The following is a 27,926-nucleotide window of genomic DNA, read 5'->3' as shown; positions in this document are numbered from 1 at the left end:
GCCTTTTTTATATCTTAATAATTTATAGGTCAGTGTTAAGTGGCTTAAACAAAAACTACATTCCTCTGAAAATGGTGAGGTACAAGGACTTGACTAAAAATCAGTGAGAAAGCAGCCAGTGTCCAAAGAAAAGCTTTGAAAGACCTTCAGAAAGCTGGAGAACTGTTGATCAAAACCTCTTTAAAAACAAGAACAAGAAAGTCTGGCTTCTTGGAAGCAAGATACAGTTGCCGAGAAGTTACTCGAAGTTTTGACATTTCCACTATGTAATCTTTATATTCGGATCAGTAAAGAACAGATTTGACGGTAATCTGATTGTCAGTTCTACATCTATCAACAGGTTAAGCTTTGAGCAACCATTAAGGCCAGTAAATGCATACTATAGCACACTTAACTCTGCTGTCAGTAACTAAATTATCCAAGTTCTGATCAACAACATGCACAGCTCACAGCCCAATATGTGTGCTAGAGATCACTGATCTGCTTTAAAACAAATGCAAATGAATTCCTTTAAAACGTAACAGCTCTAACATTCTTTACAGAGAAGGAAAGAGTTGTGTTCTCAGGACTGATGTGTTCACACTTGCTTTATCTGTGACTGGGAGAACAGTCTGTACAAACGTTTTTGGTATGGCAAGCTGCCCTCCTCGAGCCCGGGTTTTGAACTCACTACAGGTCAACAAACTGATGGTTAAATAAAAGGTGTAGTAAATTATTGGAAAAGGACTCACAGTTATGTGATTTCTCTTTTTATTGTCAAAGCTTGCTGTTTGAATGAACAGGCAAAACCTGCTAAGACATTCACATAGAAGACAATCTTCAGAGTTCCTTTTACAGAAATACAGTCTCCTCTAAACTCTCATTTCTCTTTCATGTGAAAATAATCAAAGACCTAATGTTAAAAATGAAGTAACAAACATGGACAGCAACATGTGGAAATAAAGGAAAAAGAGAGTGCTAAGAAGTGCTCCCGCATATTAAAACACCAACAGAATAAATAATTTGTCATGGAATACAAAGAAAAAACAATTCTTAAGAATCCCTGCACCACACTGCTTGAAAAAACCCCCGGATACAATGTATCAGGTATCCATCCCTGTAGGTGATTAGGCTCCTTTATTTGTGAGAGGTTTTAAGATCCAACTCTGTCTAAAGTGCAACAAAGGATACACCTCGTGTACGAGTATACCTCTTGCTTGAGTTTGGCCCCAAAGCTTTAGGCCTAAAATTCCCAGATTATGGAAACTTATCAGAAAAAAAAAAAAAAACCCTTACCATTTGGGTTTTCAAAAGAAAAACATAGAAATGCTTTTAGTTGTACAATGCAACATTCCCCATTTGTTAACTAGATTCCTCAGAAAATATTGCAAAATTTTGCACAATTCTTCAGCATGCAAGTTACCCTTTGTTTCATCTAAACGCAGCTTCATGTTGATAATATTGACACCAATTCAACTCATTGACTGCCCCTCACCCAAATCTCTAAATAGAAAAGGGATAAAAGAGAGCAAAGCAGAGGTGGAGAGACTAGATTCCAGGGATGGGAGTGAGGATTTTCTAGTCCTCATTGACCATAACATTTGAGACAAGCCTGGTCGGTGGCAAGCAAGAAGGACCCTGCTGATGTTACACAGAGAAGTGAGATGATGATGATGACTTACAGGCCATGTTTCTCTGTTCTCTTTGGTCAGTCTTTTACATTATGTACAAAAAGAACATTTTAAAAAAATACTACAATTGATGCAGCGTTGCCTCAGTTAAAACGAGCCATGCGTGTTTCTGAGCCAAAGAAGTTGAGCATCGTCTGAACGAGTTCTGGGAGATCATAATCGTGTTTCCAGGCCCAGTCATTCCGTGCGTTGGAGTCATCAAAGTTCATCGGCCAGCTGTCAGCTGAAAAGGAACAGATTTACAGCATGTGTCAGTTTATCTTATAGGATTTTCACCATCAAAAAATATCAAAGATTAATGAGAAGTTTCTCCTTTAAGAAATCAAAGCCTTGCTTACCAATTGCCTGTCGTACAGGGTCAACCTCATATGTGACCTCCAGCTCAGGCATCTGCTTCTGGAGTTCCTGGGCCAGTTCCTCGGGGGTGAAGCTCATGGCGTTGATGTTGTACGTCCTCATGCTTAGTGTCTCAGCCGGTGCTTCCATCACCTCCAGTGTGGCACGCAGGCAGTCGTCGATGTACATCATGGGGAGCCGTGTGTCAGGTCTCAGGTTGCACTCAAACTTGCCAGTTTTGATTGCGTCGTGGAAAATCTGGACGGCGTAGTCTGGTCAGAGATGGGGGAAAAAAAACAAAAACAAAAAGAGCCTTGTTACAGAAATGCTGAAAAATCTAAACTCTGTTATGCACTTAAAGAAAGTACATTTGTTACAAGAAAGTAACAAATGCAGCAGAATCAAAGTATTCCAAGTAAAATATTTGAGGAACATGCAATTATGAAAAGCTAAACTGTAATTAAAAATCTAACTGATAAGAGGATTTGGGTGTGGTGGCTGAGCAAACAAGTGAAAATATGGAGACACCGGATCAAGTTATGCGATGGCATGAAAAAAAAAAAATGCAACAAGTCATAACAACACTCTGAAATAGATCAGTTGCATAACAAAGTTGAGACTTGATAGCAGCACAGGAATAAGCAACCGTTAAAAGTGTAACCTTATCTGTAGTCTGAAAACACCCTACCTGTTGTGCCACCACCGGGCATGGAATCAGCAGAGATGATTCCAGGATAGCGTAGACAGCGGAAGTCCAGCCCATAACGGTGGTGGTAGTACTGTTAAAGAACAGAAAGAACTCAGCTATTTAGAACAAGCAGGTTCTCAGATGAACTTAGATTTAACAGTCATCAATTGATGATAGATGAAAACAAAACAAAACAAAAAAACGAAACAGGCACATGCACTGAGGATCATCAGTTTTCAGGACATTCTATGGTTTTGATATCAAGTTTGCCCATTAAGAGTTTAGATTAAACTCTGAGCTCTCACCTCTCCCATCAACTCAGCATGTACTTTGGAAACACCGTAGATAGTGCGGGGTCTCTGCACACACAGATCTGGCGTAGGGTTGCGGGGGGATGTGGGACCAAAGGCACCAATGGTGCTGGGGACAAAGAGACGCAAGCCGTGCTCTGCTGCAATGTCCAGGATGTTGTGAAGCCCTGAGAAACAGACAGCTAAACACTCAGCAAGTGCCCCATGAAAAACAAGAGCATCATCCTACATCTTTATGCCCACATGAGACAGATTGGTTACAAATTCACTTACCGGTGATGTTAACAGAGCGTGCCAAGGCCACGTTAGCCTCTCCAACAGCACTGAGGAGGGCGCTGTAGTGAACCAGCCAAGTGATGCGGTTGTTCACCACAATTTCCCGCAGGTTCTTGTAGTCCAGGATGTCTGAGTAGATGAAGGGGCCTGAGAGGGGCGACAGAGATGGATAAGCATTGTAAAGAGTTTTGTTTCACCTTCACTGTGACTGCGCTTGTTTGTCAAGGATGCTCCCTAGCCTTCAGTACAGGCTGCCAATAGGACACTAGTAGTTGATAATGTATGAGAGTATGTGTATTTGGAATTGGTATGTTCTCCATGTTCATAAACTACTTCTGATCATTGCTAAATGTTAGCAAAGTAACTTAAGAAGTTTCAATTCAAATGTTGATTTAGAGAAATTTATTAACACCCCCCCCCCACACACACACACACACACACACACACACAAACCATGACGCAACTTAAAGCATAAAGGAAAAATCAATAATAAAGCAAGAGGCTTTATTTGCAGACACTTTACTATTCAAATGTGCCCATTTCAGTCTGACGCAATATGCTGTGATTTATTTCAAAAGCGTAACAACCTGTATTGCCAAATCCCTGACTTTTTTTTTTTTTTGTAAGGCTGGCATTAGTCAGCAATACACCCAAAAGAGGATCATCATACTGAAAAAAAACACTGTCTGCACACTCTACAAATATTACAGTTGGACATGGCTTTTTCAATAACACCTGGGCTTCGTTGCTGTAAATTTAATGCATTTAGTGTTACTTTGCACAAAAGCACGATTAAGATAATCCATCATTTTAAAATGGTGTAAATGTATTATTTCTTCAGAAGAGGCTCCTAGTCAATCATTTACAATAGTCTCAGCAGTATCTGCAGCACATGCAGCAGAGTATGCATCGCAGCTGAGTGGTTGGTAGTGCCCAGTTAAGAGATATATATATATAGATATATATATATATATATATATATATATATATATATATATATATATATATATATATATATATATATATATATATATATATATATATATATATAAAGAAAAAGTTAAAGAAAAGGGCAAAAAATGTCTTGTATGTACTTGTATATGCTATGCAACGTAATCATTAAACACTGCTAATAGAGTATCTTTTGTGTATCTGAACTGTATACATTTTTATATAGCATATGAGTATACTCACCACTGTGGAAAACGCTGTTTTGAGGTTTCCGGATGTCAGATAGAATGACGTTGTTCTTTCCGTACCTCTTCCTGCGAAGGAACCAATGTTACAAAGTTTGCCTTATAATAAACTGTTTAACTGCAGTGTTACAATTACTAATCAACACAAATCTTGTCATTTATTATATTCGGACAAATTAAAATCCTTACCTCAACAATTTGGCCAGGCCTACACCGAGCTGTCCCAGGCCACCTGCAGAGGTTGGAAGGAGGTGGAAATATTATGAGTGATCTGAGGACACCACACACAAATCAGATGCGCAGCAGCTAATAAGTACCAGCGCTTAGTTTCCATGGAGACTGAAGTACCTCAGGAAGAGAGTGGCCATAAGAAAAAAAGGTCACAGCACTGGACGCCCACATTTTATTTTTTAATGGCATCCCTCTCAGCTCTCATTGCCAAACTTGTCAGAAACCCCGCTGATCTCAAAGTCCCAGAACAGCATATTTTCTAACCCTCATGCATTTTAAAACGGCCTTTTTTTGTTAAAGCATTAGACTAAACTGCATGGCTGCAAAAGACCAAAACCTGATGCTTCATACGTACCTGTGATGAGCACCTTGGGGTGATCTGTTTCTGAGAAGGACACAGAATGGAAGCTGGCATCAGAGGTCACCTGTCGAGGGGAGAAGCTGATGTTGCGTACAGCCACCGTTAAGGGCTGGCAGCCACAGCCTGGGGTGCTGAGTAACGCCTGCTTGGCCACCTTGCTGAAGATCCTCATGACAGGCATGTTGGTACCTGGAGGAAGGGAACAATGTGTCTGTTTACTTTTAGGTGACACTTTGGTTGGTAAATTCCAATGAAAAAACAAGTCTAGCAGAGCTCTACAAATCTAATGAAAGCCAATTTGCATTTATATTTAATTAGACTCTGGCATCATTTGGTGGCCTCACTTCGCAACATTTTTGTCATGAGGTTTTCGGCTCATTTCCAAGCCTCAAGCTCTGAGAGGTGGACAAAGAAGTTTTAAACGACAAAAGTGGCACTCGGAAATTTTTTATTTTAATTCCCTTAAAAGGCAGATTGATCAAACGCATCTGAAAACACTGAGATGAGAGAAAACATACCAAAAGCGAAAACACGATTGCAACAAATGATATGCTAATGACATGATGCAGAGAAAATGAGTGCAATGGAAGGATCAAAGCGCATAAAAACACCAAAACAGTCAAAGTTAAGCAAAACTTTAACGCAACATGACTCTAACTATATCTATCTATCTATCTATCTAAAAACATTATAAAACACGAACACCACATGTCATTAGAAAGGTACAGAACTGCAGAAAATTAAGCATACTGAGCTACTATTTCATGCAAAAATAGCGCAGTAAAACTAAATTTGTCGTTCATTACGGGACGTCTAGACTTTTACGCAACGCATCACTTCAGAAAAGACTTACCGAGGGTTCAAAGAGCTTCCTACTAAAAGAATGAACGGAGTTACTTTGGAGTATATATATACTGCCCTGCCTTCAACGAGAGCCAATCAAGGAGAGAGGGCGTACGGCGGCATACAGTAGCCTTGGAAAACTGTGCCAAGATCAGGGTGGCATGGACTCAGAGTCGGAATGTGCTTTCATTTTGTTTGCCTTCATTTTCTTACAAATATATATTGAACCATAAAATTATTAATAACAGAGATCACGGATTAAGCATAAAAACATTACTTTTGCACAAAAGCACGCTCTCCCGCTCCATCATGCTTGTGGCCTATCCCCTTCTGAGCGCATGTGCTGTTCAATATTGACCCAACATCGTTTAAGGTACTCATCATATAAGCCCCCTGTTTAACATGAGCTCAGTCTGGCTCCCTCCTCTGCTGACACAGCTCGCCAAGACTCCTTTCTATGGGACATGCCGATCGTTTAATTCCTTAACGTCAGCGTAACTGATCTCCGTACCCTCCAATGCGCAGCTGCTTTTCCACGAAGGCGAAACTGCTGCTGGTGGACGAAATTCTGAATGAGAGCAACCACTATTTTAGATCCTAAATATTTTTCTCTGTCTGAGCTCAGCACGTCACTGTGACTTAGCAACCGGCTGCACTTCAGAAAAGGACTTTGCTTTGGTTTAAAAAAAAAAAAAAAGAGAGAGAGAGAGAGAGATGGTTTGATCGGGTCGGGATAGAAAGGTTAAACACACATGATTTAAAAAAAGAAAAAAAAAAGAGTGGAAGCACGAATTGATAAATTGCGCATAATTTCCCTAAAATTAAATTTTAAATTTCCCTAGAAAAGAGGACTAATTAAAAAACGGCCAGGTTCTTAAATGTAAAAGAAATAAAATATCGGGATCGGTGCACTCACCAGATAATCTGCAGTTAACACAGCCACACACAGAAAGAAAGCTCCTCTGCGATTTGCGTCTTTTTGAGAATGGGATGCTGACGTGACGTTCGTGTTATCTCCGTTCAGTGTTGCATCAGCTCAGCTGCGCCTTCAAGCTATATATCAACGACCATCTGCTTAAGGGGAAGCCGGCTTTCTCTCGGATTGGCGGAGACCCGGAGGTGCGGTCTTCCCTCGCAGACCACTCCCTCCCCTGGCGTCACCGACGCCCGGTCAATCTTTGTGCATCCACGTAATCTGAGGCCACGCGGTTTATGCATTACTTAAAAATACCCGAGGCTGCACATTGGCAGGGGATGGTGTGATCGTGTCAAACGTGCAAATACTGTGGCAAATACACGTTTACCATGACACTCGCATTCACATGATGAACGTGGGCTCAAAGTCCAGCTTCAGATCAAGAGTGTCCACTCTAAATCGCAGGAAGAGTTTAGGATATAAGGCCCTCGCCTTTTCAGGCGACCAAAGAAAGGGGGCAGTTGACGTGAAAGGCCGTGAGGTGCTATTCTTCATCAGTTAAGTGGGTAAAAAGAGGAATGGAGTAGGTTTAAAATGTGGTTTTCAGTTTCCTTTTGGAAGCTGTGGCTGTGAATCTGCAACATGCAGTCAAATGAGATGAAAGTTAAAGTGCCTAAAAAACTGTGAGCTCAGCAACATAAAAGGGACTGAACTTCAACAAAGGGCAACAGTGGGGTAGATCATCACAGCATCAGAGTTGTGCATCCGAGAAAGCACTCTCCAGCAGGTAAGCGTCTTCATAAGTGAAGATAAGTATAAGAAATACTTTATTAATCCCAGAGTTGGGAAATAACTCCGTCTCAGCAGTTATCCTAGTCGTTTCCATTGAGAAAAACACAATCCAGAGAGAAAATACAGACGGTTTAGCACAAGGTGCAAACAAGTCATCAGTCACAAGAACAAAAAGGTCACATTAGATTTATGCCAAAAAATACAAAAGTCAAAAAAGCTCAGCAAGATCAATCACATGTGCCAGAATGAGGGGGGGGGGGGAATGTTTTATAACTACATGGGAATATGTACCAGTGTAGTAAAACACATTTCGCTATACTGAAAGCAAACAGTTCAAATGCGTTCATGTCTTTATGGATATGGATGGTGCACAATTTAGAAGTAGCAGACGTCTACGTAAAGCAAAACAAGGTGTTGAGCCTGATGCAGCCCTGCAATCAATGAAATTGAGCGATTACAGGATGGACTTTAAAAGCCATTTAACACCAAATCCTTGGCTTCACTGGAGTTTTTGTGACCTGGCAAAATTAAAAAAAAAATAGAAGCTCTCCAGCCTCTTTGATTTGAATCTAGATGTTTATCAGTGAACGATATGATGAATGCACACACTTTGTTTGACTTTCAGGTTTGTTTGCAGGAGATAGAGCCGAGTCAGAACGACTGATGACGTTGCTGAATGGAGCAAGCAAAGGGTGGGCTTAAGGCCTGCACTGGAATATGAGTGGAGCATGCGAGCACACCCCCATGCCTGTCATGACTGACAAAGAAACAGCTACCCGAAAAACAAGTTGACCTGATCTTTGGCAAGGAAAACAAGATGTAATTTTTTCTCAAAAGAAAAAAGAAATAATAAATATATTTTTCCTTTCAACCGCAAACTGGGATAATCTTCTAAGTAACCTGCAATTCCAGGAAATGTGAGACAAACATGACACTTGATAGCTGTGAGGTTACATAGCTCAGTGTCACTACTAAAAATGGGAATCAAAGTCTCTTATAAACCAAGCTATAGTTTCTATCTAAAATATTACTTGATAATACACAAAATCCTTCCTTGCTTCAAGAGAATTTTAAGGGTTCCCTTGTGAGTAATAAACATGAAATTAGGGTATTGATAGACACAAAGACTTAATGATACAGACAGAAGAGTTGTGGCTGACCAGCAGCACTGTAAACACTTACTGCAACATGGATATCTCTCCCTATGAAGCAGATGACCCTTGGCTATTTTTTGCCCCAGTCGCCGCATCAGATGATTGTGTCGTCACAGCAGTGGGAACATATTTTATTAGGGTGCTGTTTACTAATCTTTGGACAGACTGCCAAGGACAGGGTACATAACGTGGATATTTTCTAGGACTTCTTTCTGGTATTTGGAACCTTTGGAAGGGGGAAAAATAAATAATACTGATATATTTAAAGCAGATTTTTGTCCACATGAAAATAATGGAACAATGACCCTGACATGTTTACATTAAAAAGTTGTCCTGTTGAGCCACAGTCAACAGTTGTCCTGTTGACTGTATATAAAAGATGGACACAGCCTCCAAGTCAATGTGTCAGTCAATGAGGAAATGCCTTATAGTGGGATTATTTCTAATGGCCAGCAGGGGGCGATGCTTTTTCCTGCAAAAGAAAGTCAGACTGTAAAAAAAAAAGAAAAAAAAAAAAGAGTATGTTAAAAACAAATGTACTATTCTCTTCATCTCTGAATTCAACAATAAACACCTCCCTTCTGATTTTATTGTTTTTATTATACAACACTAAATGTGTACTCCTTACCTGGTTGTGATTGGTTACTGGAGGTTACTGGCAGTTGCTGTGAAATTGCTGACGTTGCACTCACGCAGGCCTACTGACCGACCAGCCTGGAAACCACCGTTCACTGCAGAAAAACATGTATTCTGCATGTGGTAGCTGGTAGTCAGTAGCGTGAAATTGTTCATAAATAAGTATAAGGCGCTGCACTGAAAAGCCCTCTGTGATTGCTTTGGTTGTTTCAGCTTGCTGCAGTCAGTAGGAATTTGCATGGAAGACGCTGATTTGTCTGCAAAAATACGCTACTCGACAAGCGGAAAACGTGAGAAGTGCAACACAAACTGTGAACAGAGCACGTTGACCTTCAAAGTAAAAGTTGAGCCTTTTGATATGTGTCGGTTGCACAAGTAAGGTCCAAATTTTACTTTGAAGGTGAACGTTCTCAGTATACCGTTTGTGTCACATCTTCTTTCAGACTCATCTCAGACAAGTCAGTGTCTTCCACCTTCCATGGCAGTGAGATCCACCACCAAGTCATCTCATATAGTTTGAAAATACAGAGTTGGAGATGAAGCTGAGGCTTTGAAAAAGGTCTTCACATACCAAGGGCTAACATTAGGGTAGCCCTTGGTATGGGTAGGGTAGGTATATTTTATTGCTAAATGCTCAATTTACAGCCAACTAGGTGGCTTTCACTTTGTTTTCTTAAAACAAAAAACAAAAAAAAACCTACTGTGATTAGAAACTAGCTTAATGAGACTGGTGAGACTGAATCACGGAAAACTGAATGATGCACAGACTGTGTGGTGATTAAAGAACTGAAACGCTTCCTTTGTTGTGATACAGATTTTAATGGCGTGAAAACTTAAAAAAACAACAACAACTTTTAATCAATATTAGATTTTTCAAGCATTCTGATCAGCAGGAAAACAAAGATATGTACACATAATTTTGAATCTGGATTTTACAGTAAGGCATTGCACAAAGTACAACAGACAAGATTATTTATCTACTGTGTGACATTACATTTTTGAATTTTGTCAACTTTTTTACAAAGCGAAAATCACTTAGGCATCACACAACTATAAGAAATGTTCTATTCATGCACACACGAAATATACATGTAAACTTTCTCTTTGTCAAAGCATTTCAAAGTAGTGGAAGTAAGTTAAGCTTAGTGTGATTATTAGTATTAGTATTGAGCAGACATTGAGATAAATCATAGATCATTTACTTTGTTACAGGCAATCAAACAAAACTGGCCAAAGATGGCTGCAGTGAATTTAATTTTTAATCCCAGACCATAATAACAAAAAAATATATTTATATTTACAACGCTAGATGATGTTTTTCTAATGGTACTACGAAAGAGTGCACTGAAAGATGAAAGAACTAAGGTCAAAGAGCACTGCGGGTTTCAGCCTGCCATAATGACACAGACGATGTTTTTATGCAGCTTTACTGACCGCTGAAGTTTAGGATAATTCCTATGTTTGTGAGATAAGTATGAGCTTGGATGTGAGAAGCTGACAATTAAGTACATTTTCCAGAAGAGACAAGTTTTGGAGTGTAACATGTGTGTAGGTTAGTTGGATACATATTGTCCTGTTTGATATTTGGACATTTGCCATCTATTATGGCAACAACTGATGAGAGATCGTTTTCAAAGTGGGAGTAAAATTGATTTGCATATACGTACATACAGATAAAGAAATGCTTTTGACACAAAGTGCATCAGTTCTGAATGTTAAACTCAAGAAGTCAGAGATGCTCAGCAACCGATCTAGTCGTTAGATTATTGTTATACGTGGTTACATCAAATCGTTTGTGTAAATTCTGGCTGTGATACTGGAATGTCAAGCATTGATCTGATATTTTACATATTATACAAACCTCCCTCCTCACTGGCCTGACCCTACCTACGCTTAGTATGTCATCTCAATGGGCAGCAAAAGCACATGCTCCCTTACAGCACCCTATATGTTGCCATAGTTACTCTGCAGCGGTCTAATGGTGTACACATTCAGCAGAACTTTTATGAAATATGTGAACCCTGTAGCAAATGAGACACTTTTTTTCTCCAGCTGTCCCTAAAATGCCCCTTTAATCCTCTACTACACAAGATCAGTGCTGAGAAGCACAAAAGGGTCCACAATATCGTTTTTACACATCGCGTGTATAGAAATGGAAGCCGGCAAGTACGAGTGTGGGTGTTTGAAGAGGCTTGGCAACAGTGAAATCAGCCGCCCAGTCACAGTACAATCTATAGAAATGAGCAGTAGGCATGTGCAGGTCTGGCTGGACACTGATATTAGACCACAGTGTGATAAGGGAGGTTTAGCGTTTATCTGCACTCTGAGAAATGGCTAACATTACGGCGCTTTTGTTTCTAAATGTTTTCCTCTTACTCGAGTGTAGTTTGCAATGAGTCACCATGATAAAAATGTTTTTCATTAAAGCGTCAAAATTGAAGTTCATTTAGTCGCGTTCATTCTCTAAAGAATAACTTGACAATAATGTTGTTTTCTTACATTATGTTTTAAAAAGGGGAAGAAAAAAGTTTAAGGCTAAAGCTGGGATGTCTGTGATTGTTTGAATGTACCATCTCAATTACTTTTAGAGGTCTCTCTCTCTCTCTCTCTCTGTCTCTTTATGGCGTATGCAGCAGAGGATCTTCAGTTTCAAGCTGGGCCAGCTGCCTGCGCAGGCTGTTTACTTTGGTCTGAAGCTCCTTGTTGTACTCTATTATATGAACCATTTCCTCATAGGCCTCATCCAGACACTTGGAGGAGCGGTTCCAACGAAGGAACACTCCTGTCACAGAAGAGCAGGACCAATCAGAAAACAACAATTCACAAACTGGTTTCTTCCAGTTCTGGTTTCTTCTAAACACTGCAGTCTCACAACCTTGATAGAGGTTATGTAAGTGTTCCGTGTGCAGCCACTGTACACTAATGGGAAAACATGCACCTTTCTTATGATAACACATACTTACACATACACATACACACATAATTTCGATAAATAAAACAAACAGCTAACAGATAAAGTGTATTATCGTGCTGGATGTGGTTCTTTGTGGAGCTTTGAGTTGGAGTACAAATACAAGATTCTGACATGTCTAAAACTTAAAGCAGTCTCGAAAAACAGTTCACACAGTTTGTGCTGAGCGCAAAAAAAACAAAACCACTGGATCTTAATGGTGGTTGGAGGCTGTTGGCAGAGAAACAGGTGTAAACACAGAGGAGCTGTATGACTGGAATGAACCATCGCTTTACTTGTCAGTCATAAGGAAAGCCAGTGTGTCAACAAACTGAGGTTTCTGAACCCAGTAACACGTCTGTAGATAACACTACTCAATAAGATCTCAGTTATTTTAGTTCTTTTTAAGTTTGTGTCATTGATAACAAAATACTTGTGAAATGTATGGTGGCTGCGGAAGGATGTGCATGTCCATTCCTATGTTTACGCAATATTTGGAACAATGAATTAACTGCAGCCAACTTTGCCCTTTGCTAGAACATGTGCTGTAACTTGGATCTGTACTCCAAATGCCCATTGATATATTTTTTACTGATATTTAGACACACTTGCCTCTGATCCCTCAGTGAATTTCTTGTTGTTTAGCTGACATTAAAGCCTTGCTTTTACCCAATTTCCTCACCTTTAATGAAAAATAAAAAATCTTGTCTTTTGCCTGATCCCTTTAGGGGCTCACCACAGTGGATCATCCTTCACTGCATCTATGAATCTTCTTCGTAGTCTTCCTCTTTCCTTCCTGCATGGTAACTCTATTATCAACATCCTTTGTCCAATATACCCACTATCCCTTCTCTGCACATGTCCAACCCATCTCAGCCTTACTGCTAGTACTTTGTCTCTATATTGCTCACTGTGAGCAATATTTCCAGTATTTCTTTGCATCTTAGGTCGTTGGCATCATATTGTAAATTTCATGTTTTGGGAAAAAAACCAAAAAAAAAACCCCTGTCATTTTTTACTCTTCTTTTAAATAAGCTTTGCTGCTGATGTTTTAAGACACTTAGCTGTGTCATCAGTGACTGTCAGAAAAGAAGGACGGAAAAGCCCTTCGTTTAGTTTGTGCTGATAAATAAATCCTTCTACCCACAAGTTGCAATCACCGTGAAAAACCCTATGCACAATTTTTTTCCCTCTATATTTTCAGAAATATCATTATCATAAATTTCCTTGAAACACCATTACATAGTTTTGAGGCTTTATCGCCCATCCAAGAACCAAGAACATGCAAACTCCACACAGAAAAGCCCAAGATGGATAATTGACATTTCACCTGTCCTGGATTTTATTACACAGTTATACCCGTGTAATTCAGAAATAATCCTGAAATCCTTTTGCTCATTAACTTTTTGGAATTATATTGAATTTATAACCTTTGTGTCTTTTGTGAATAGTGTTGACTGCTTTCCATTTCTTTCCTTTGTATTTGTAAAGTCTTTTTCTAACTGGATTTTAAAATGTTTAAAAGTCATGTTTATCAGTGTTTTAACTCTTACATGTCTTTTAGCTATTTTTTAAAATTTAATTTCAACAGTTTAAATTGTGGTTTCACTTGTCTGTGTGCAGCACCCTATTTAAAATCTGCTGTTCTTAAATGTGCTACACAAATAAAATGACTAAAACCTCCACATTTTTACTCAACACCTTTAAAGTGATCAAACTGCAGTCCAATTAAAAAAAAACATTATCTTAGTGCATTTTTTGTTTTTTTAATTAAACCATTATTTTTATTCAATGTTATTTCGCTAAGAATTACACAGAACTTTTGGGATGTAAAGATTTTACACACGCCATCAGTTTCTTTTAGTGTCCACATCACCAGCTAGAGTTCAGGACTTCCATTGGGTCTTTTAAGGTGGGCTGAGGAGTGTGCGTCACTTTCTATGAAAGAGCTGCATAAGCAGGATATCACATGCTCCACTCAGTTCTTATGCATTCCACTTCATATAGCGTGAACGTGATTCTAAGGCTTTAGGCAGTAAGAGAGGCCCCATGCACAAAATGCATGAACCTAATGACCTCTAGTTGGTCTGGATTCCCCCTCCCCCAACTTTTCTTTATGAATGGTCTAACACAGATCTCCCCAGGGCTTTGTTGTGCTTGTTCTACTATGCTGAACCCACTGACATTAAGACAACCATAGTTAAGAATAAGAATAACCACCATTATTAAAGTTGTGGGGGGGGGGGGGGGGGGGAAACCCTCATCAATTAAGAGTTTAGCAAATCAAAAAATGCTTTAAGTTTCACTGCAGTCACTCAAATTCACAATTTAGACAAAATTCAGACTTACATATTCATTCTGAATTTCTTAAAATCAAATTAGTTCACTGTCATTTCAATAAAATTGAATTGAATTGTCAGTGGTTTAAAAAGTGTGAAAAATGTGAAAAAAAAGTAATAATTTTAAACCAAAAACAATGATGATATAATGCTAACACTGGTAAAGCTGGTTTTATCTGGCAATTTAAATAAAAACGATCATGTAAAATTATCAAATAATTTTGATTTAAAAAGATTTGGGATCACATTTATATACACTGATATTCTGATATAACCTCCACTGATACATGATGTTTGTGTTTAATGCCAAAAGGCACTTGTGAAAAAACAGCACTTTAAATTACCCACAACAGATTTTGTGGTTGTACGCCTGTATCAGTGCTTCTTTATTTAGCACTATTTTGCTACTTATGCTTTACCATAATATCATCACACTGCCTCTCAGTGAGGAAACTGTCTGTAAAAAGACACACAGGCAGGCTGAACATGTCACGGACACACCTCAGGAGCATTTTGAACAATTTCCCAAATGCCAAAGTGTGTTCTACCTCTTCTTGTAAAATGATTCATAATGCTAGCTATACTGGAAACTTTTGCACAAGTACCACCTCTCCACCAAGTTACATGAAATTCAGCTGAGTCATCTTGCCGAGTTCCAGGTGGCAGGTCAGACAGCACTGATCACATACCTCACCTAGTAGCTGTACACGACATGACAAAGCTGCAACCAACAGTTCGTTCACTATTGGATAATCATGGGACTGAATGCTTATCTTTACTAAAGATCAAAGGTGACTGTAAAAGGAACAAACTGACGTGCAACATTTTGTTTATTTATCTAAAATTATTTGCTAATAATATCCTGTACAATGTATGTATACTTGTCTTCATGCTTGTAACCTTGGAAAGCACAAATAGCTGGTCCTTGGGTCCCAGTGGCTGTCAGGGTCATTCAGGGTTCAAATGCTCAAATCAATGGTGCCCCCTACTGGTGAGATTTCAGAACGTATGAGTGAGCAAATGTGTATTTGTAATTGTGAGTACGCCCAATTTCTAATCGTGTACCTGCGGCTACAACAGCAGTTTTATCACCTGATCCTCACGGTGGGTTTTTAGATATTAACCTACTCCATCTTCAGACTGAGAACTTACTTAAAGCATGAGTCAAAACTGCAAAATATGTACAGCATGTGGTCTCACTGGACTGCTTTCAATGAAGAATATTAACATGTGCCATTTAATTGCTTTCGTGTTGTAAATGAGACACTCCGTGTAACAGTTGGATTTAATGTATGTATAAAAAATACATAAATACAGCTGAAACTTAAATAAAGATTAAATTTAAAAAAAAATACTCCCAGCTATAAATGTTCCCTTAAAACATACAAACTTAAAATTATTTGGCACGTTTCCTTTTTTTTCACTTTAGGAAACTTTCTTTTATAAAAAAGGAAACAAGGTCTGAAAATTAAATTTGCTGATTTTTCTATCTATCCATCTATTATGGATCACAGAGGCAGATGTCTTTTGTACAGACACCCAGACCTCCCTTCTACCTCCTCATCCTCTTCTTAAGAGATACCTACGAATATATTTGTTTCTTACCTTCCCACAGCAGCAGACTCTGAGGGGCCACAGATGGCCAGATCACAAGACTGTTGGGCTCGTAAAGTGGGTTGGTCATACGCTCCAGCTCCTGCGGCCGATTCACCCATGACCAAAGGGACACAGTCTTTTCAGGCAAGCACAGTTTGGCTCTGTGAAAAAGACAGAAATGTGTCAGACTGACCAATAAGAAAACTGGTTCACGGCTGTTTTATCAGAGGTGGTTCACAGCTGCAGGGAGCATCGTGATTTTTGCATGACCTAACTATCAGCAATACAACAAATAATAACAAATGATGTATTCTTAAACTACGTAGGGTGACACCCACATTGACATCCACATCACACAGCTGAAAGCATAGCCCTGACATAAACTGAAGGTCTTACATCAGCCAACTCCTATCTTACCTCTCAGCTGCACTGTTGCCCAAGAATGTCCCAAACTGAGATGCGTAGGCGTGTTCGAAAAGCAGTACCAAGAAACTCTCGTTGAATTCAAAGGAGCAGGGAAATTGGCGAAGGATCTGCCACACACAGTCCAGGAAGAGAAGAAAGACAGGGGCCTCATGGCGAGGCTTGCTGTTGGAGAAGGCAGACTGGGCACAGCGCTGCTGGAAAGGGTGACCAGCCTGTGTAAGCAGTCAAAGAGGTGAAATGAGTGGAAACACTCACACTGTGGAGGAGAAGGTGAAAGAAAAGACAACGTTTGGCTCTAAACAATGCATCAAAGCTCACCTGGAGCCACTCCCGCTCTACCAGGCTTTGAAAGCCTTTAACGGTCCTGCAGCCGGGATCCAGGATGATCTGAGCCAAGGAGGTGACCTGCAGGGTGGAGTCTGTCCCTTCTGTACCGTGAACAAGCACTGACGCTCCCTCCCTGAGATAAACACACGAGCCCACAGTCTGTCACTGCTCGCTGCTTTTCGAGTTTATGTTTACTGGGACATGAGGACAACCAAATGAAAAACAGACCTGTCAATACACTGGGCAGCCAAGCAGGCAGTGGTGAGGATCTCTTTGACATTAGTTTGCCAGTTGGAAGCCTCCAACTTGCTTAACCAGCGGTCCATGCTGTGGGACTGATCGTTACATGCCTCCACCAACTTAATCAGGCTCTCCTGAAGGACATTATACCTGCAAAAAACAGATTTATTTAGATCATTTAAAGTATGAGATACATTTCAATCAGTTTCCACTTTATCTAGTCTTCTCAGTAATACTTTACAATACAGCCCACAACTAGGGGTGTGATTCCCTTTTCATTAAATTAAAAGTTAATGTATTTTATTTGAAAATACATTGTCATTATATTTACCTGCAAATAATTAAAAGTAGGGGTAACGAGTCAGCTTTTTACAGGAAATTAAAACACAAGTAAATTTAAGCCGTGCAATTTCTTGGTAATTTTGCAGAAAAACACAAGTTGCACTTTTCAGTGCCATATTATAGAGTGGATTAATCGTGCCTTTTTACATCTTTGTTTTTTTAATATTCTTTATGTTGATGTGCATGATGGACGTTCTATTATTCAAATGTCCTTAAGACGTGTTCTCCCTTATCAGCTTACAAGAAAAAACAAACACCTTCAAAATCTGCTTGGCTATCTAACTGTATAATGATGAATGATGAAGCCAAGTATTTTTTTCTTTCACAATCACTTTTCAAGCAAAACTTTCAAAAGGAGTGTACAGTAAAAAGAGTGTCTCTGTTCCTGTTAGGCAGTTAGTTAGGCAAGGTTAAGCAACTCCATAATCCAACCCAAGCTGGGAAAAGTACAGTGTACTTATGATGTAAGATGGGGGAACATTGTTTGTTTTTTCAAGAAATTTAATGCAGTGCCTAAAATGAAATACTCTATCATTTGTATCTGCTTTCTTGCAAAACTGCCAGAATTCAGGCACTACTTAAATGTACTTACAGTATAATTATTCCTTTGTTTCCTGTATAAAGGTGAGTTGTTACCCCGTATTCTAGCGAACCCACCTTTAAGCATTTATAGGCAATTATGACATTTTAATTTCTAATAAAATAAATTGAAATTCCATTTAATCATGAGGGCAACAGACTCTAAACAGGTCGTATTATAAAGTGTTACTGTCTTCTTAATATCTAAGTGTCCAATCACCTTTCAGTGGCCTTGTGGATCCTCCTCCATTGTGGGTAGTTGGCCTCCAACTCAAACCCTCCACCTCTGGCTTTGGCCTGCTGAGCAACATTGATAGCACGTGTATCAATGATGTAACCACGCTTTCCTGGCCGCAGAGTGGCGTTGATCAGCTTCTCGTCCTCCTTACACCGTCGCCCATTGGTGCCTGTCAGTGGCTGTCCTGCTCGCATCATCACCTGAAAGTGGAAGTGATTTGTCAGCCCCTATAATTAGAAATGGCTACTTTTTTTATGTCCGATACGATATCATGAATTTGGATATCTGTCGATACTGATATGAATCCAATATAGTCTATTTTATAATCAATAAAACTGTTTGTTTTCTTAAAATATCTTGCTGCATTTTGTATATGTCTAACAGTTTTATTACAGAAGCTCCTTCATTCTAGTCTAAACAACAGTGTCTCAGTAACTTTCCACTAGAGATGGTCCCCTCTTATCTGCATTTTCCCAGCATGAGCGAGAGTCTGCAGCTTTCTACTCCCCAAGGACACATGATCTCATGCTTTTATTTTCAGGGCTGTGTCCACTTAATACTACACTATATAACTTTATAACACTTATTAATAAAAAAGCATAGCATTATTGAGGCGCTGAAAAATTATTTATTCCCAACAGTTCATACTCAAATTTAAAAAGACAAAACACTAAAGCTATTCTATTACACTTGCAAAAAATATACTGCATCCAAAATATTTTGCATTTCAGCAATACTTATCTTTTTATTTAAACCTTCAGCAGAACTGTAAATCTAAGTATTTAAAGTAATACTCAAAAAGTAATTTAAAATGCAGTTTTATGCAAATTTCAAAAACTCTTTGGTTCTAAAAAAAGGAAGTGCAATATCAGCACAAAATAATGCTTATATTCAACAACAACAAAAAAACGGGTTGTAGAATGGACCCTTTTATATTTAAAGCTTAGCACAAATAGACATCCAGAGTGGAAAGCAGTGCAAATGAATGCAAACACGCCTTCATGACGCTCATGTTTTATCAAGATGGATGTCAGTGTAAGCTGTTTCAATCACATTTAACCTGAGACTGATTTTTGTGTAATTTCTATACAAAACACAAGTATGAAAAAAAGTGTTTTTCATAGTTTTTTGGGAACCATGGAACTGTTTAGCCTGCAACACAATTTTTTTTTTCCCAAAGTAAATCTTGAGTCTATCCATTGTACGGTCAGACGCACAGACGTCCGAGCTCCATATATCGGTTGTTAAGCTTAACATAAGAATGCTTTACAAACATTCAGAGATGAACTTACACACTTGCTTTACTTCTCTGGGACAGCTTTCTCAGAGGTGAAATACCGGTTTGGCAGCACGTAGCGAGGCTCCAGATGCTTTCAGTGACAAGCAACTCCAGACCACCGACAGGTCTCCCACGCAACAGCCGCACTATCACGTGATGCATACTGCTCCGACGTGCTAAGGTCACTACCTGGGTTAAGCCATTTTGCAAGTTTTGTGAGGTGCTTTTGTTATATTTAATGGATTGGGTTACATTTTTTATTTCTCCCTGATATCCGATCCAGTAATTTAGTTCAGGATCGGACCGATACCGGTATTGTATATTGGATCAGTCCATCCCTAGCTATAATGTTCAAAAACACAAACGATGAGAAGCAAAAGAGACGGTCAAAGGCAGAGTAATTATTTTTCCTTGCGCTTACCATGCCGTTCTTCTTGTGGTAGTAGCTAAGTACTGGAAAACGGCCACCGTGACGGAAAGTAGCTACTTTCTTCAGCGTTTCATCATCAAAATCTTTGGGTACTGCCACTAGTGGGGGGTATGACGGACACAAGCTGAAGTCTTTGTTGACCTCACTCAGCCTCCACTCATCTGTCTGCAAAGTGCGGTAGAGGGGATGGAGAAAACAAAACAAAAAAAGGTCCAATAACCCTGATTCAAATTGAATTACTCTGTAATGTCACCTAAACGTACCATGGACTCCAAATCTTTAAAAGCATTCTGGGGAAGAAATGAATTCCATCCATCCTCTATGACTTCAAACATTGGCCGGTAGAAGAAAGGGTACATCAGGGAGACTAAATCAAGAGTGGACAGAGCCTTGAGAGGAATGAAAACATTGACTTGTTATTCACAATATTAATCACATGCAGAATTTAACTTGACATGACAAAAACAAAGAGAGCCTGAGAGAAAAATATAGCGTAGCTAAAAATAATCACTCTCTTTCTGACGGGGAGCCTTTGTTCTTACCTCGATAGAGCTGGCAATGTTGAGACACTCCTCCATACCAGTGATTTCAAGCTGAATCATTCTCAGGTCTTTGCATTTGACAGTGATGTGCCCCAAAGACCCCACAAATCTAAAATTTAAAAGGTGAGCACAATAAAGAGGATGAATGTCATGAACAAACACAGAGTATCAGTGAACTACTCTGAGCCCTACAGCTCGGCTTTCTGTGTGTAATTTCTATGTTATCGTCATGTTGGGTTTCTGGAAGAATCATTGAAACAACTTTTAGTTTGACTGTAGATTTAGTGATTGTTATTAAAGGCAGTATCAGTACTCAGTGCTCAGTACGTAAGCTCTAAGCAGCAATGTGCCCCAGCTACAGATGAAAGAGTGGATTGGCCAGTATCCAAGTACAATGAGCTGCATAAATCCATTCTTAATGGATTAATGTGAAGGCATCTGCATGAAGTTTAGTCAGAAAGGCAGGAGGATTTATGAGTCATTTGCTTTACAATGAAAGAGACAATACAGTGCTGTGAAAATGTATTTGCCTGCTTCGTTTTTTGTTTGGTTTTTCTGCATATTTGTCACACTTTAATGTTTCAGATCAAATATATTTTAATATTAGACAAAGACAACCTGAGTAAATGCAAAGTGCCATTTTAAAATGATGTAATTTATTAAAGGAAATGGATATCCAAACCTACCTGGCACCATCTAAAAAAAACCTAATAACGTTTTGCCACCCTTGGCAGCAAGAACTGCAATCAAGTGTTTGTGATAACTGGCAATGAGTCTTTCAGAACACTTGTGTGTTTCAGACCAATGTCCTGGTGCATAACCAAAGTGTGCTTGAGTTTCAGGGCATGAACTGATGATTGAACATTTTCCTTCAGGATTTTTGGGTAGTGGGGAATTTATTAAATACAACAAGCCATCCAGATTCCAAAGCAGCAACGGAGCTCAGACCATCACACTAACACCACCGTGTTTGACTGTTGGTATGACTTTGTTTTTTAAATAAAATGCCATGTTAGTTTCATACCAAAAGGTTCAACTTCTGTCTCGTTAGTCCACAAAGTATTTTTCCAAAAGTCTTGGGGATCATCAAGATATCTTTTATAAAATGTGAGACAAGCCCTTTGTGTTCTTTTTGGTCAGCAGTGATTTTTCACCTTGGAACTCTCCCATGGATGCCATTTTTGCACAGCATCTTTCTTATTGTTAAATCATGAACACTGGCTTTAACTGAGGCCTTCAGTTCTTTAAAGGTTGATCTTGTGTCTATTCAGACCTCCTGGATGTGTCAGTGTTGGTCGGCTAGGCACTCTTGGGAAGGTTTACCACTGTTCCAAGTTATTCTCCATTTGGAAAGCCCATACCAAAACCTAAAATTAAACCTTAAGGTAGTCTGCAGGTTATTAGGCCAATACTGGAATAGAAACTGACAGTTAAGTACTAGGCAAACCTCCTGAGGCTTGTGTGTCCAACCTGATTTTGTGTCCAACCTAAAATGTTTTAAAACGGTACAATTACCAGAAATAGCAGTGAAGAAAAACAAATTCTTTGCCACTACAAGCCCTGTGTCTGTAACCAGTTAATGTTAGTTTCTCTAACCAGTTTAACTATAAGCAAGTTATGCATATGGACACTATTAATAAATAATAATCGGATCTGCAGCATGCACTAAAAAACAGGCGGAACTCAAACGGATTTTAACAAATGCATGCCCTACTGACCTGCATCTATTTAGGGTAGGTGATGTACCATTTTCACAAAGAGATTACATAACAGTCATTTAGAAAAACAATAACACAACGCTGTCACCTCTTCTCTATCGAGTCAATGTTTGAATGAAGCAGCCACAGCTCCTCCGTGTTGTCCTGTCTGGAGGAGAGAATCAGGTGATGACCAGTCAAACACAGAGTCCCCTCCACAGTAGGCATGAAAGGCCTGTGTAGGACAACCCCGTCCACCCTGGGTGTCTTTATCAGCTCTGCAAACTCCATAATCTGACCAGACAGAAAGAAAACAGCCGCGGTGATTTTAAAGCATAAATACAACGCTATTGGTTAGGTCATGCTACTATTATTGTAAAGACAGGCCAGCGCAACCTCTGTCGACATATATGAGACATATATTGTGTACGTCCATGTCGGTTAACAGTAAAGATGAAAAAGTACTGCAAAAATCGGTCATCTTGATAAAGTTATTCTATTCCGGAAATTAAACCGCTAACGTCAGCTAGCAGGCTAATCGTGACAGAAAGGAGGATAATTTGCCATAAAAAACGGCCGACATTTCAAAACTCAAGCCAAAGCACAAACATCACGTGTAATATAAATATTAAAATCAACAAGGAGCGTTTTTCATCAATACTAAAAAGATTTATCGTACAACTACCTGACACTGTTTTCTTTTATTTGGTCGCAGGTCGATGCTGGTACGTTAAGAAAAACACGCCGACTAGAAACAACCGACTTTTCTCGGCTCAGTTTTGCATCCCAAATTCCGCAATTCTCATCTAAAACGGGAAGTGACTCTGTGCTCTCCTGTGTTTTTTAACATTAGCGTTATACTTTAAATCTGTAAAGCCCCCGAAGAACTTATAATGTCCATATATTATATATAAGTATGTTTAAACATACATACAGCAACATAGTGAATGAGTTAGAGTTTAGTGGTTTGGAGGCAGCGTCAGATCTGTGGTTCATCCACAAGGCTTCTGAAAATCCGTGAAAGGCTGTTTCATTTTAGTGTCTGTGTGTTTGGGGTCTACCGAGAATATCAAAAAAGGTCACTAGGTGGTGACATTGGAGTACGTTTGAGAGATTTCTGGCTTTCAGAAGTCTAAACAGTATTGCCCTGATTTCACCGGGTACATAATGTATGATGATAGATGTGCTGTGAGACATGTTATACATTTAGACATGTTATTTAAGATTAAGTTTAAAACTTTCCTTTTCGATAAAACTTAGAGTTAGTGCTGGATCAGGTGACCCTGAGCCATCTCTTTGTAATGCTGTAATAGGCTTAGACTGCTGGGGAGCTTCCCATGATGCACTGAATCACGTACCTCTTTTGACTTCATGCGGGTTTACACACACTACTCAATTTAATTATTGGCAATTATTAAACTCTGGCTCTCTCTCTCCTGTCTAATTGAGTCTGTTTCCATTGGAGATTTCTCCTGTTAACAGAGAGATTGTCATTCCCTCAGTTTCCAACTGCTTCCTTATAGGAGCTCATCTGGTAATAGAAGTTTCTTTCTAATATTGTAGGTTCTTTACCTTACAACATGAAGCAACTTGGTGTGACTGTTGTTGACAATTGTTGCTATAGACTGTAAAAAAAAAATTTGAATTACACTAAATTATTGATCCAGCCTGGTGGTGGAGGCCTGATAATACCACTGATCACAGATAGGTATGCAAGGTAAGACTGCAGTAAGTCAGGGAAACGCACAAGCTGTAAACTACAATGTAAATGTATCAATACAACTTAGACAACAACAAAAAGAAAAAATAAGTGGACAACAATGACCTGCTGAGTCCGGTATACAATTGAAAAAAGAGGAGTTAAAGTGAACTGAAGACAGAGTTTTAACAGTTAATATTAAGTCCAATGATTCAAGGCCCCAAAGGAAAAAAAGTCTAGTGTTGGGTCTTTGTGTAGTTCCAAGTACAGTTTGACAGGCTGGTGTAGCAAAGTTTAACAAGGAGAGCAAAGAGAAGTCATATCTGGCCTGAGGAAGAAGAGGAGGGGGGGGGGGGGGGGTAGAGAAGGAGGAGCCAGTAGGCAGCTGGCAGGGGCAGAACTGACACAGGAGACTTCAGTACCCTTAAACACAAATGACAGAGGAGGAGGGGACCTACTGACAAGGCTAAGCATGAGCTCAAACTAAACTGCACTTTTCTGCTTTATGGATGCTGATTAAATAATCAGGAGATTAAAAAGCTGCACACACTCATACTCATTAGAGATAATGACATTTTGACTCGGGCTTTAAAGATCATGTGTGCGCTGCATTAGCTGAAGGCGGCTGGGGAGTTTATTCTAAAGAAAGGGCGTGCAGCGGGGGGGGGGGGGGGGGGGAGAGAAGAAACGTTGCCTGAGGTTTTTGTCTTAGCTCTCTGAATAGCGAGGACAACTGCCTGCTGAGATCTTAAACCATATGAAGGAACACACAAGGAGTCTGAACGGCAGACTCCCTAAAGAGGTGAACGCTTTTGGAAAGAGAAGAAGAATAGCAGATAGCTTGGCAGAGGCTACTGTGGACCATTTTGTTTTAGACATTCTGAGCATTGTGTGGGTGTGTGGGTGTGTGTCTGTGATGTATTGCAAATCAGCACGGTATTTGCTTCACTTGCAGCCTGTCTAAGCTTCACAATAGATGGTTTGCTCTGGGCCTTCCCAGCCCACATCATAGGGAGCGCTGTATAGACACCAGGGCTAAATTGAATGTGAAACCCAGCATTGCTTTACAAACCAAATAACTGCTCTTCTTCTGGGGAGAAGATGCTTTGCTGTCATGAGATGAACTGATAAAAAATAACTTTCAAACCAAACATGCACTTTACAGAATACAACAGAGTAACTTAACCTCTATCTTTTTTTAAGAGGATGCTCTGAGAAATGTGAAGCTGATTTAGTTTAGCATCTGTTATAAAAGATCCACAACCTACAAAAAAGAAGAATAAGTTATAAATATAAAAGTGGGTGAAGCATAATGACTGTAACTCCGTGGAACGTGGGAAATCACTGCATGTAATTCTTGCCAAAGACGTACCCACATTTCCCATTAAAGGTGCACTGACAGGCTCCCAGTTAACGTCAAACTGTGATCTGTTAAGTGTCCAAATTTTTCGCGAGGGAACTGAATGCTCACTCCCACACTTCCCACAGAGCAATTTTTTGACATTTATTGAGGAGTTCCGAACATGCTGGAACATCGTCTGGCAAATTTTAGGGGCTGGATAATTAGTACCCACACCAACACCAATTACTCACCCGGGCTCTTCATTCATCTTCTGATGAAGACAATCTCATCCATGATTCATTCCTTCACTTTAACCTTCTGTTCTGAATGGTTCTTGTTTGTGTGATGTTATTTTGGGCATGTCCAGTGAATCAGAGCTGTCTGTCAAGGCAGATAATGACTTCAATGTAGTTGCGGAGTCTAACACCAGAATCTGTTGTGATTTTTCACTGTGACAAATGTCTGGATTTGCACTTCTGTGCTCCATCAGTAGGCTTATTGCCTCTGATCAAGTTGATTAAGCTCCTTCAATGAATAGTGATAGAGCTCAGTGTTTCTTTTTTGTAATTGATTAGAACTTCTTTTTCTCTCATTCTTTGTCTTCTATTCCTGGTTTATATACATTTACATACACACACAAACAAAAACAAAGCATGACCTGCCTTCTTAGATTTATACATTGATATTCTGGGGATAATTATTCACATCAGTAGAAGTGACCCATAGTAAAATTTAACATAAGCCAGATAGATGTTATTTACAGCATCACTAATACTCATCCAAAGTAGAGGAGAATCCCACAGTCTTGTTATTAGCTTCTCATTGCCACTTGTATTGATTTAACCTCTGAAATCATAACACAGCCTTGCCTACAGTGCATCATTGATTTGTTCAACCTGAACATATTATTCACAGGATGCCACATTTACATTTGAAGTAAAGCCACACTGCTTCGCAGATTCTTTGTACTTGGGTGGGGATCACACACATACTGCCTGAATAATTTTGCGTATGCCACCCTTAGAAAATCGTCACCCCAGACCTACTCCTCAAAAAAGCCTTATTGTTCCTGCTTTGTATTCTTTCAGCCCTCTGAGTCCATCTGATCCCATGCTATCTGGATGTGTCGATTTTTGTATGTTTAAAATGTTCTCCCACCAATTAAAAGAAAATGTTCTTGGAAATTAGAAATAAAAATATTTGAATTGATGCATGTAACAGCTATTTACATTGCTTTTTCTAACAAATAAGTATTTATTTGTTTATCTCTCAAAATGTTGGGATTTAGGACCAGGTTTGGGGTCATCACTGACCTCACAGGGTTAAAGGTAACTCATTTCTGATCCAAATCACTACTGTAGGTTTGTGTTTTGCTTTTTTGTGTGTAAAATGATTGTTATTACAAGAAAACAGTTTTGTTTTTTAATTATTATTGCTCTGGGGCCTTTTTTTCACTGCCTACCCCAGGCCATTAGACCTGAGTGTGCATCCAGAGTGCTGCTCACAAGGCACTGTTTAGAGACCTGAGGTACTAACGAAGTTATACCTGCTACTCTGAGCCAAATAACTGGTGCTGGAAACGCTCCTCAGAGATTTTGTTTGACATGAGGATCACAAAGTTGCTGCAGTTGGCTGCATATCCTTGATGTAAATCCCAAAGATGCACTATTGGATTGAGCTCTGGTTCCTGAGCTTACTGAAGTAGTGTCACTTGGTGTGGTCTGGTGTGGTTCAAGATTTGATGTGCTGTGCATTCAGAGATGCTCTTATGCCTTCCTTGGTTGTAACAAGTGCTTACTTGAGTTGCTGTTGCCTGTTGCTGAAGCAGTCTGACCTTCTCCTCTGACCCCTGCTTCAGCAAAGTATTTTCACCCGGAGAACAGCTGCTCACTTCATATTTTCTCTTTTTCAGCCCATTCTCTGTAAACCCTAGAGATGGTTGTGTGGGAAAATCCCAGCAGATCATCAGTTTCTGAAATACTCAGACCAGCTCGTCTGGCACCAACAACCATCCAACGCTCAACATCACTTAAACCGCCATTCTTTCACATTCTGATGCTCAGCTTGAACATCAACTAGTTAGGCCTGACCCCTAAATGTAAATAAGTTGCTGCCATGTAATTGGCTGATTCGATACTAATAATAATAATAAGATGATGACTTGATGTACCTAATGAAGTGGCCAGTGAGTGTAAATATTTAGGGATGCTTTTGTTAGTTGAGTACCAGACATGTTATAGTTTTGTGTCCTCCAATTAGTTTTCATTTTAATTTCATTTTGACTGTTTGATTTTGAGTTAGTTTTATTTAGTTAGGGCTTTTTTTGTATTTTTTGTATTTTTTTTTTGCATTTCCGTTTAGTTTTTCATTAGTTTTTGTGTTTTTATTTAATATTGTATGAAGGAACATGCCAGAGGCAAGATAAAGGAAAATCAGCATAAGTAGCACAATACAAAACAGAGCTTTTTGAAAGCAGTTGACTCACAGTTT

General features: G+C 39.4%; 2 protein-coding genes across 3 annotated transcripts; both read right to left on the bottom strand.

Moving 5' to 3' along the window:
- Positions 1–733: 733 nt before the first annotated feature.
- tdh (L-threonine dehydrogenase) lies at positions 734–7,026 on the bottom strand. 2 transcript variants are annotated; one of them, XM_084953101.1, is made up of 9 exons: positions 6,829–7,026; positions 5,064–5,258; positions 4,667–4,709; positions 4,476–4,546; positions 3,279–3,428; positions 3,000–3,172; positions 2,695–2,785; positions 2,009–2,278; positions 734–1,893 (listed from the first exon to the last, which is right to left on the bottom strand). In XM_084953101.1, exons 2-9 carry the CDS (start codon positions 5,248–5,250, stop codon positions 1,754–1,756), a joined length of 1,125 nt encoding a protein of 374 aa, XP_084809227.1. In that variant the 5' UTR covers positions 5,251–5,258; positions 6,829–7,026; the 3' UTR covers positions 734–1,753. The 2 variants fall into 2 exon arrangements, with proteins under 2 accessions (XP_084809227.1, XP_084809228.1); XM_084953102.1 differs by lacking the exon at positions 6,829–7,026 and adding an exon at positions 5,923–6,556.
- Positions 7,027–10,209: 3,183 nt separating this feature from the next.
- On the bottom strand, positions 10,210–23,187 carry mtmr9 (myotubularin related protein 9). Its single transcript, XM_084953100.1, has 11 exons — positions 23,081–23,187; positions 22,505–22,689; positions 20,699–20,807; positions 20,420–20,545; positions 20,148–20,321; positions 18,430–18,647; positions 17,277–17,438; positions 17,040–17,181; positions 16,713–16,933; positions 16,305–16,456; positions 10,210–12,192 (listed from the first exon to the last, which is right to left on the bottom strand). The coding sequence occupies exons 2-11, from the start codon at positions 22,684–22,686 to the stop codon at positions 12,029–12,031; spliced, it is 1,650 nt and encodes a 549-aa protein (XP_084809226.1). The 5' UTR covers positions 22,687–22,689; positions 23,081–23,187; the 3' UTR covers positions 10,210–12,028.
- Between the last annotated feature and the right edge of the window lie 4,739 nt (positions 23,188–27,926).

This window comes from Perissodus microlepis, chromosome 15 (genome assembly GCF_051167445.1).
Source record: "Perissodus microlepis isolate ML-2025 ecotype Zambia chromosome 15, ASM5116744v1, whole genome shotgun sequence".
Taxonomy (NCBI): domain Eukaryota; kingdom Metazoa; phylum Chordata; class Actinopteri; order Cichliformes; family Cichlidae; genus Perissodus; species Perissodus microlepis.
The sequence above is the reverse complement of the archived record's forward strand: the minus strand, read 5'-3'. Positions and strand labels throughout refer to the sequence as shown.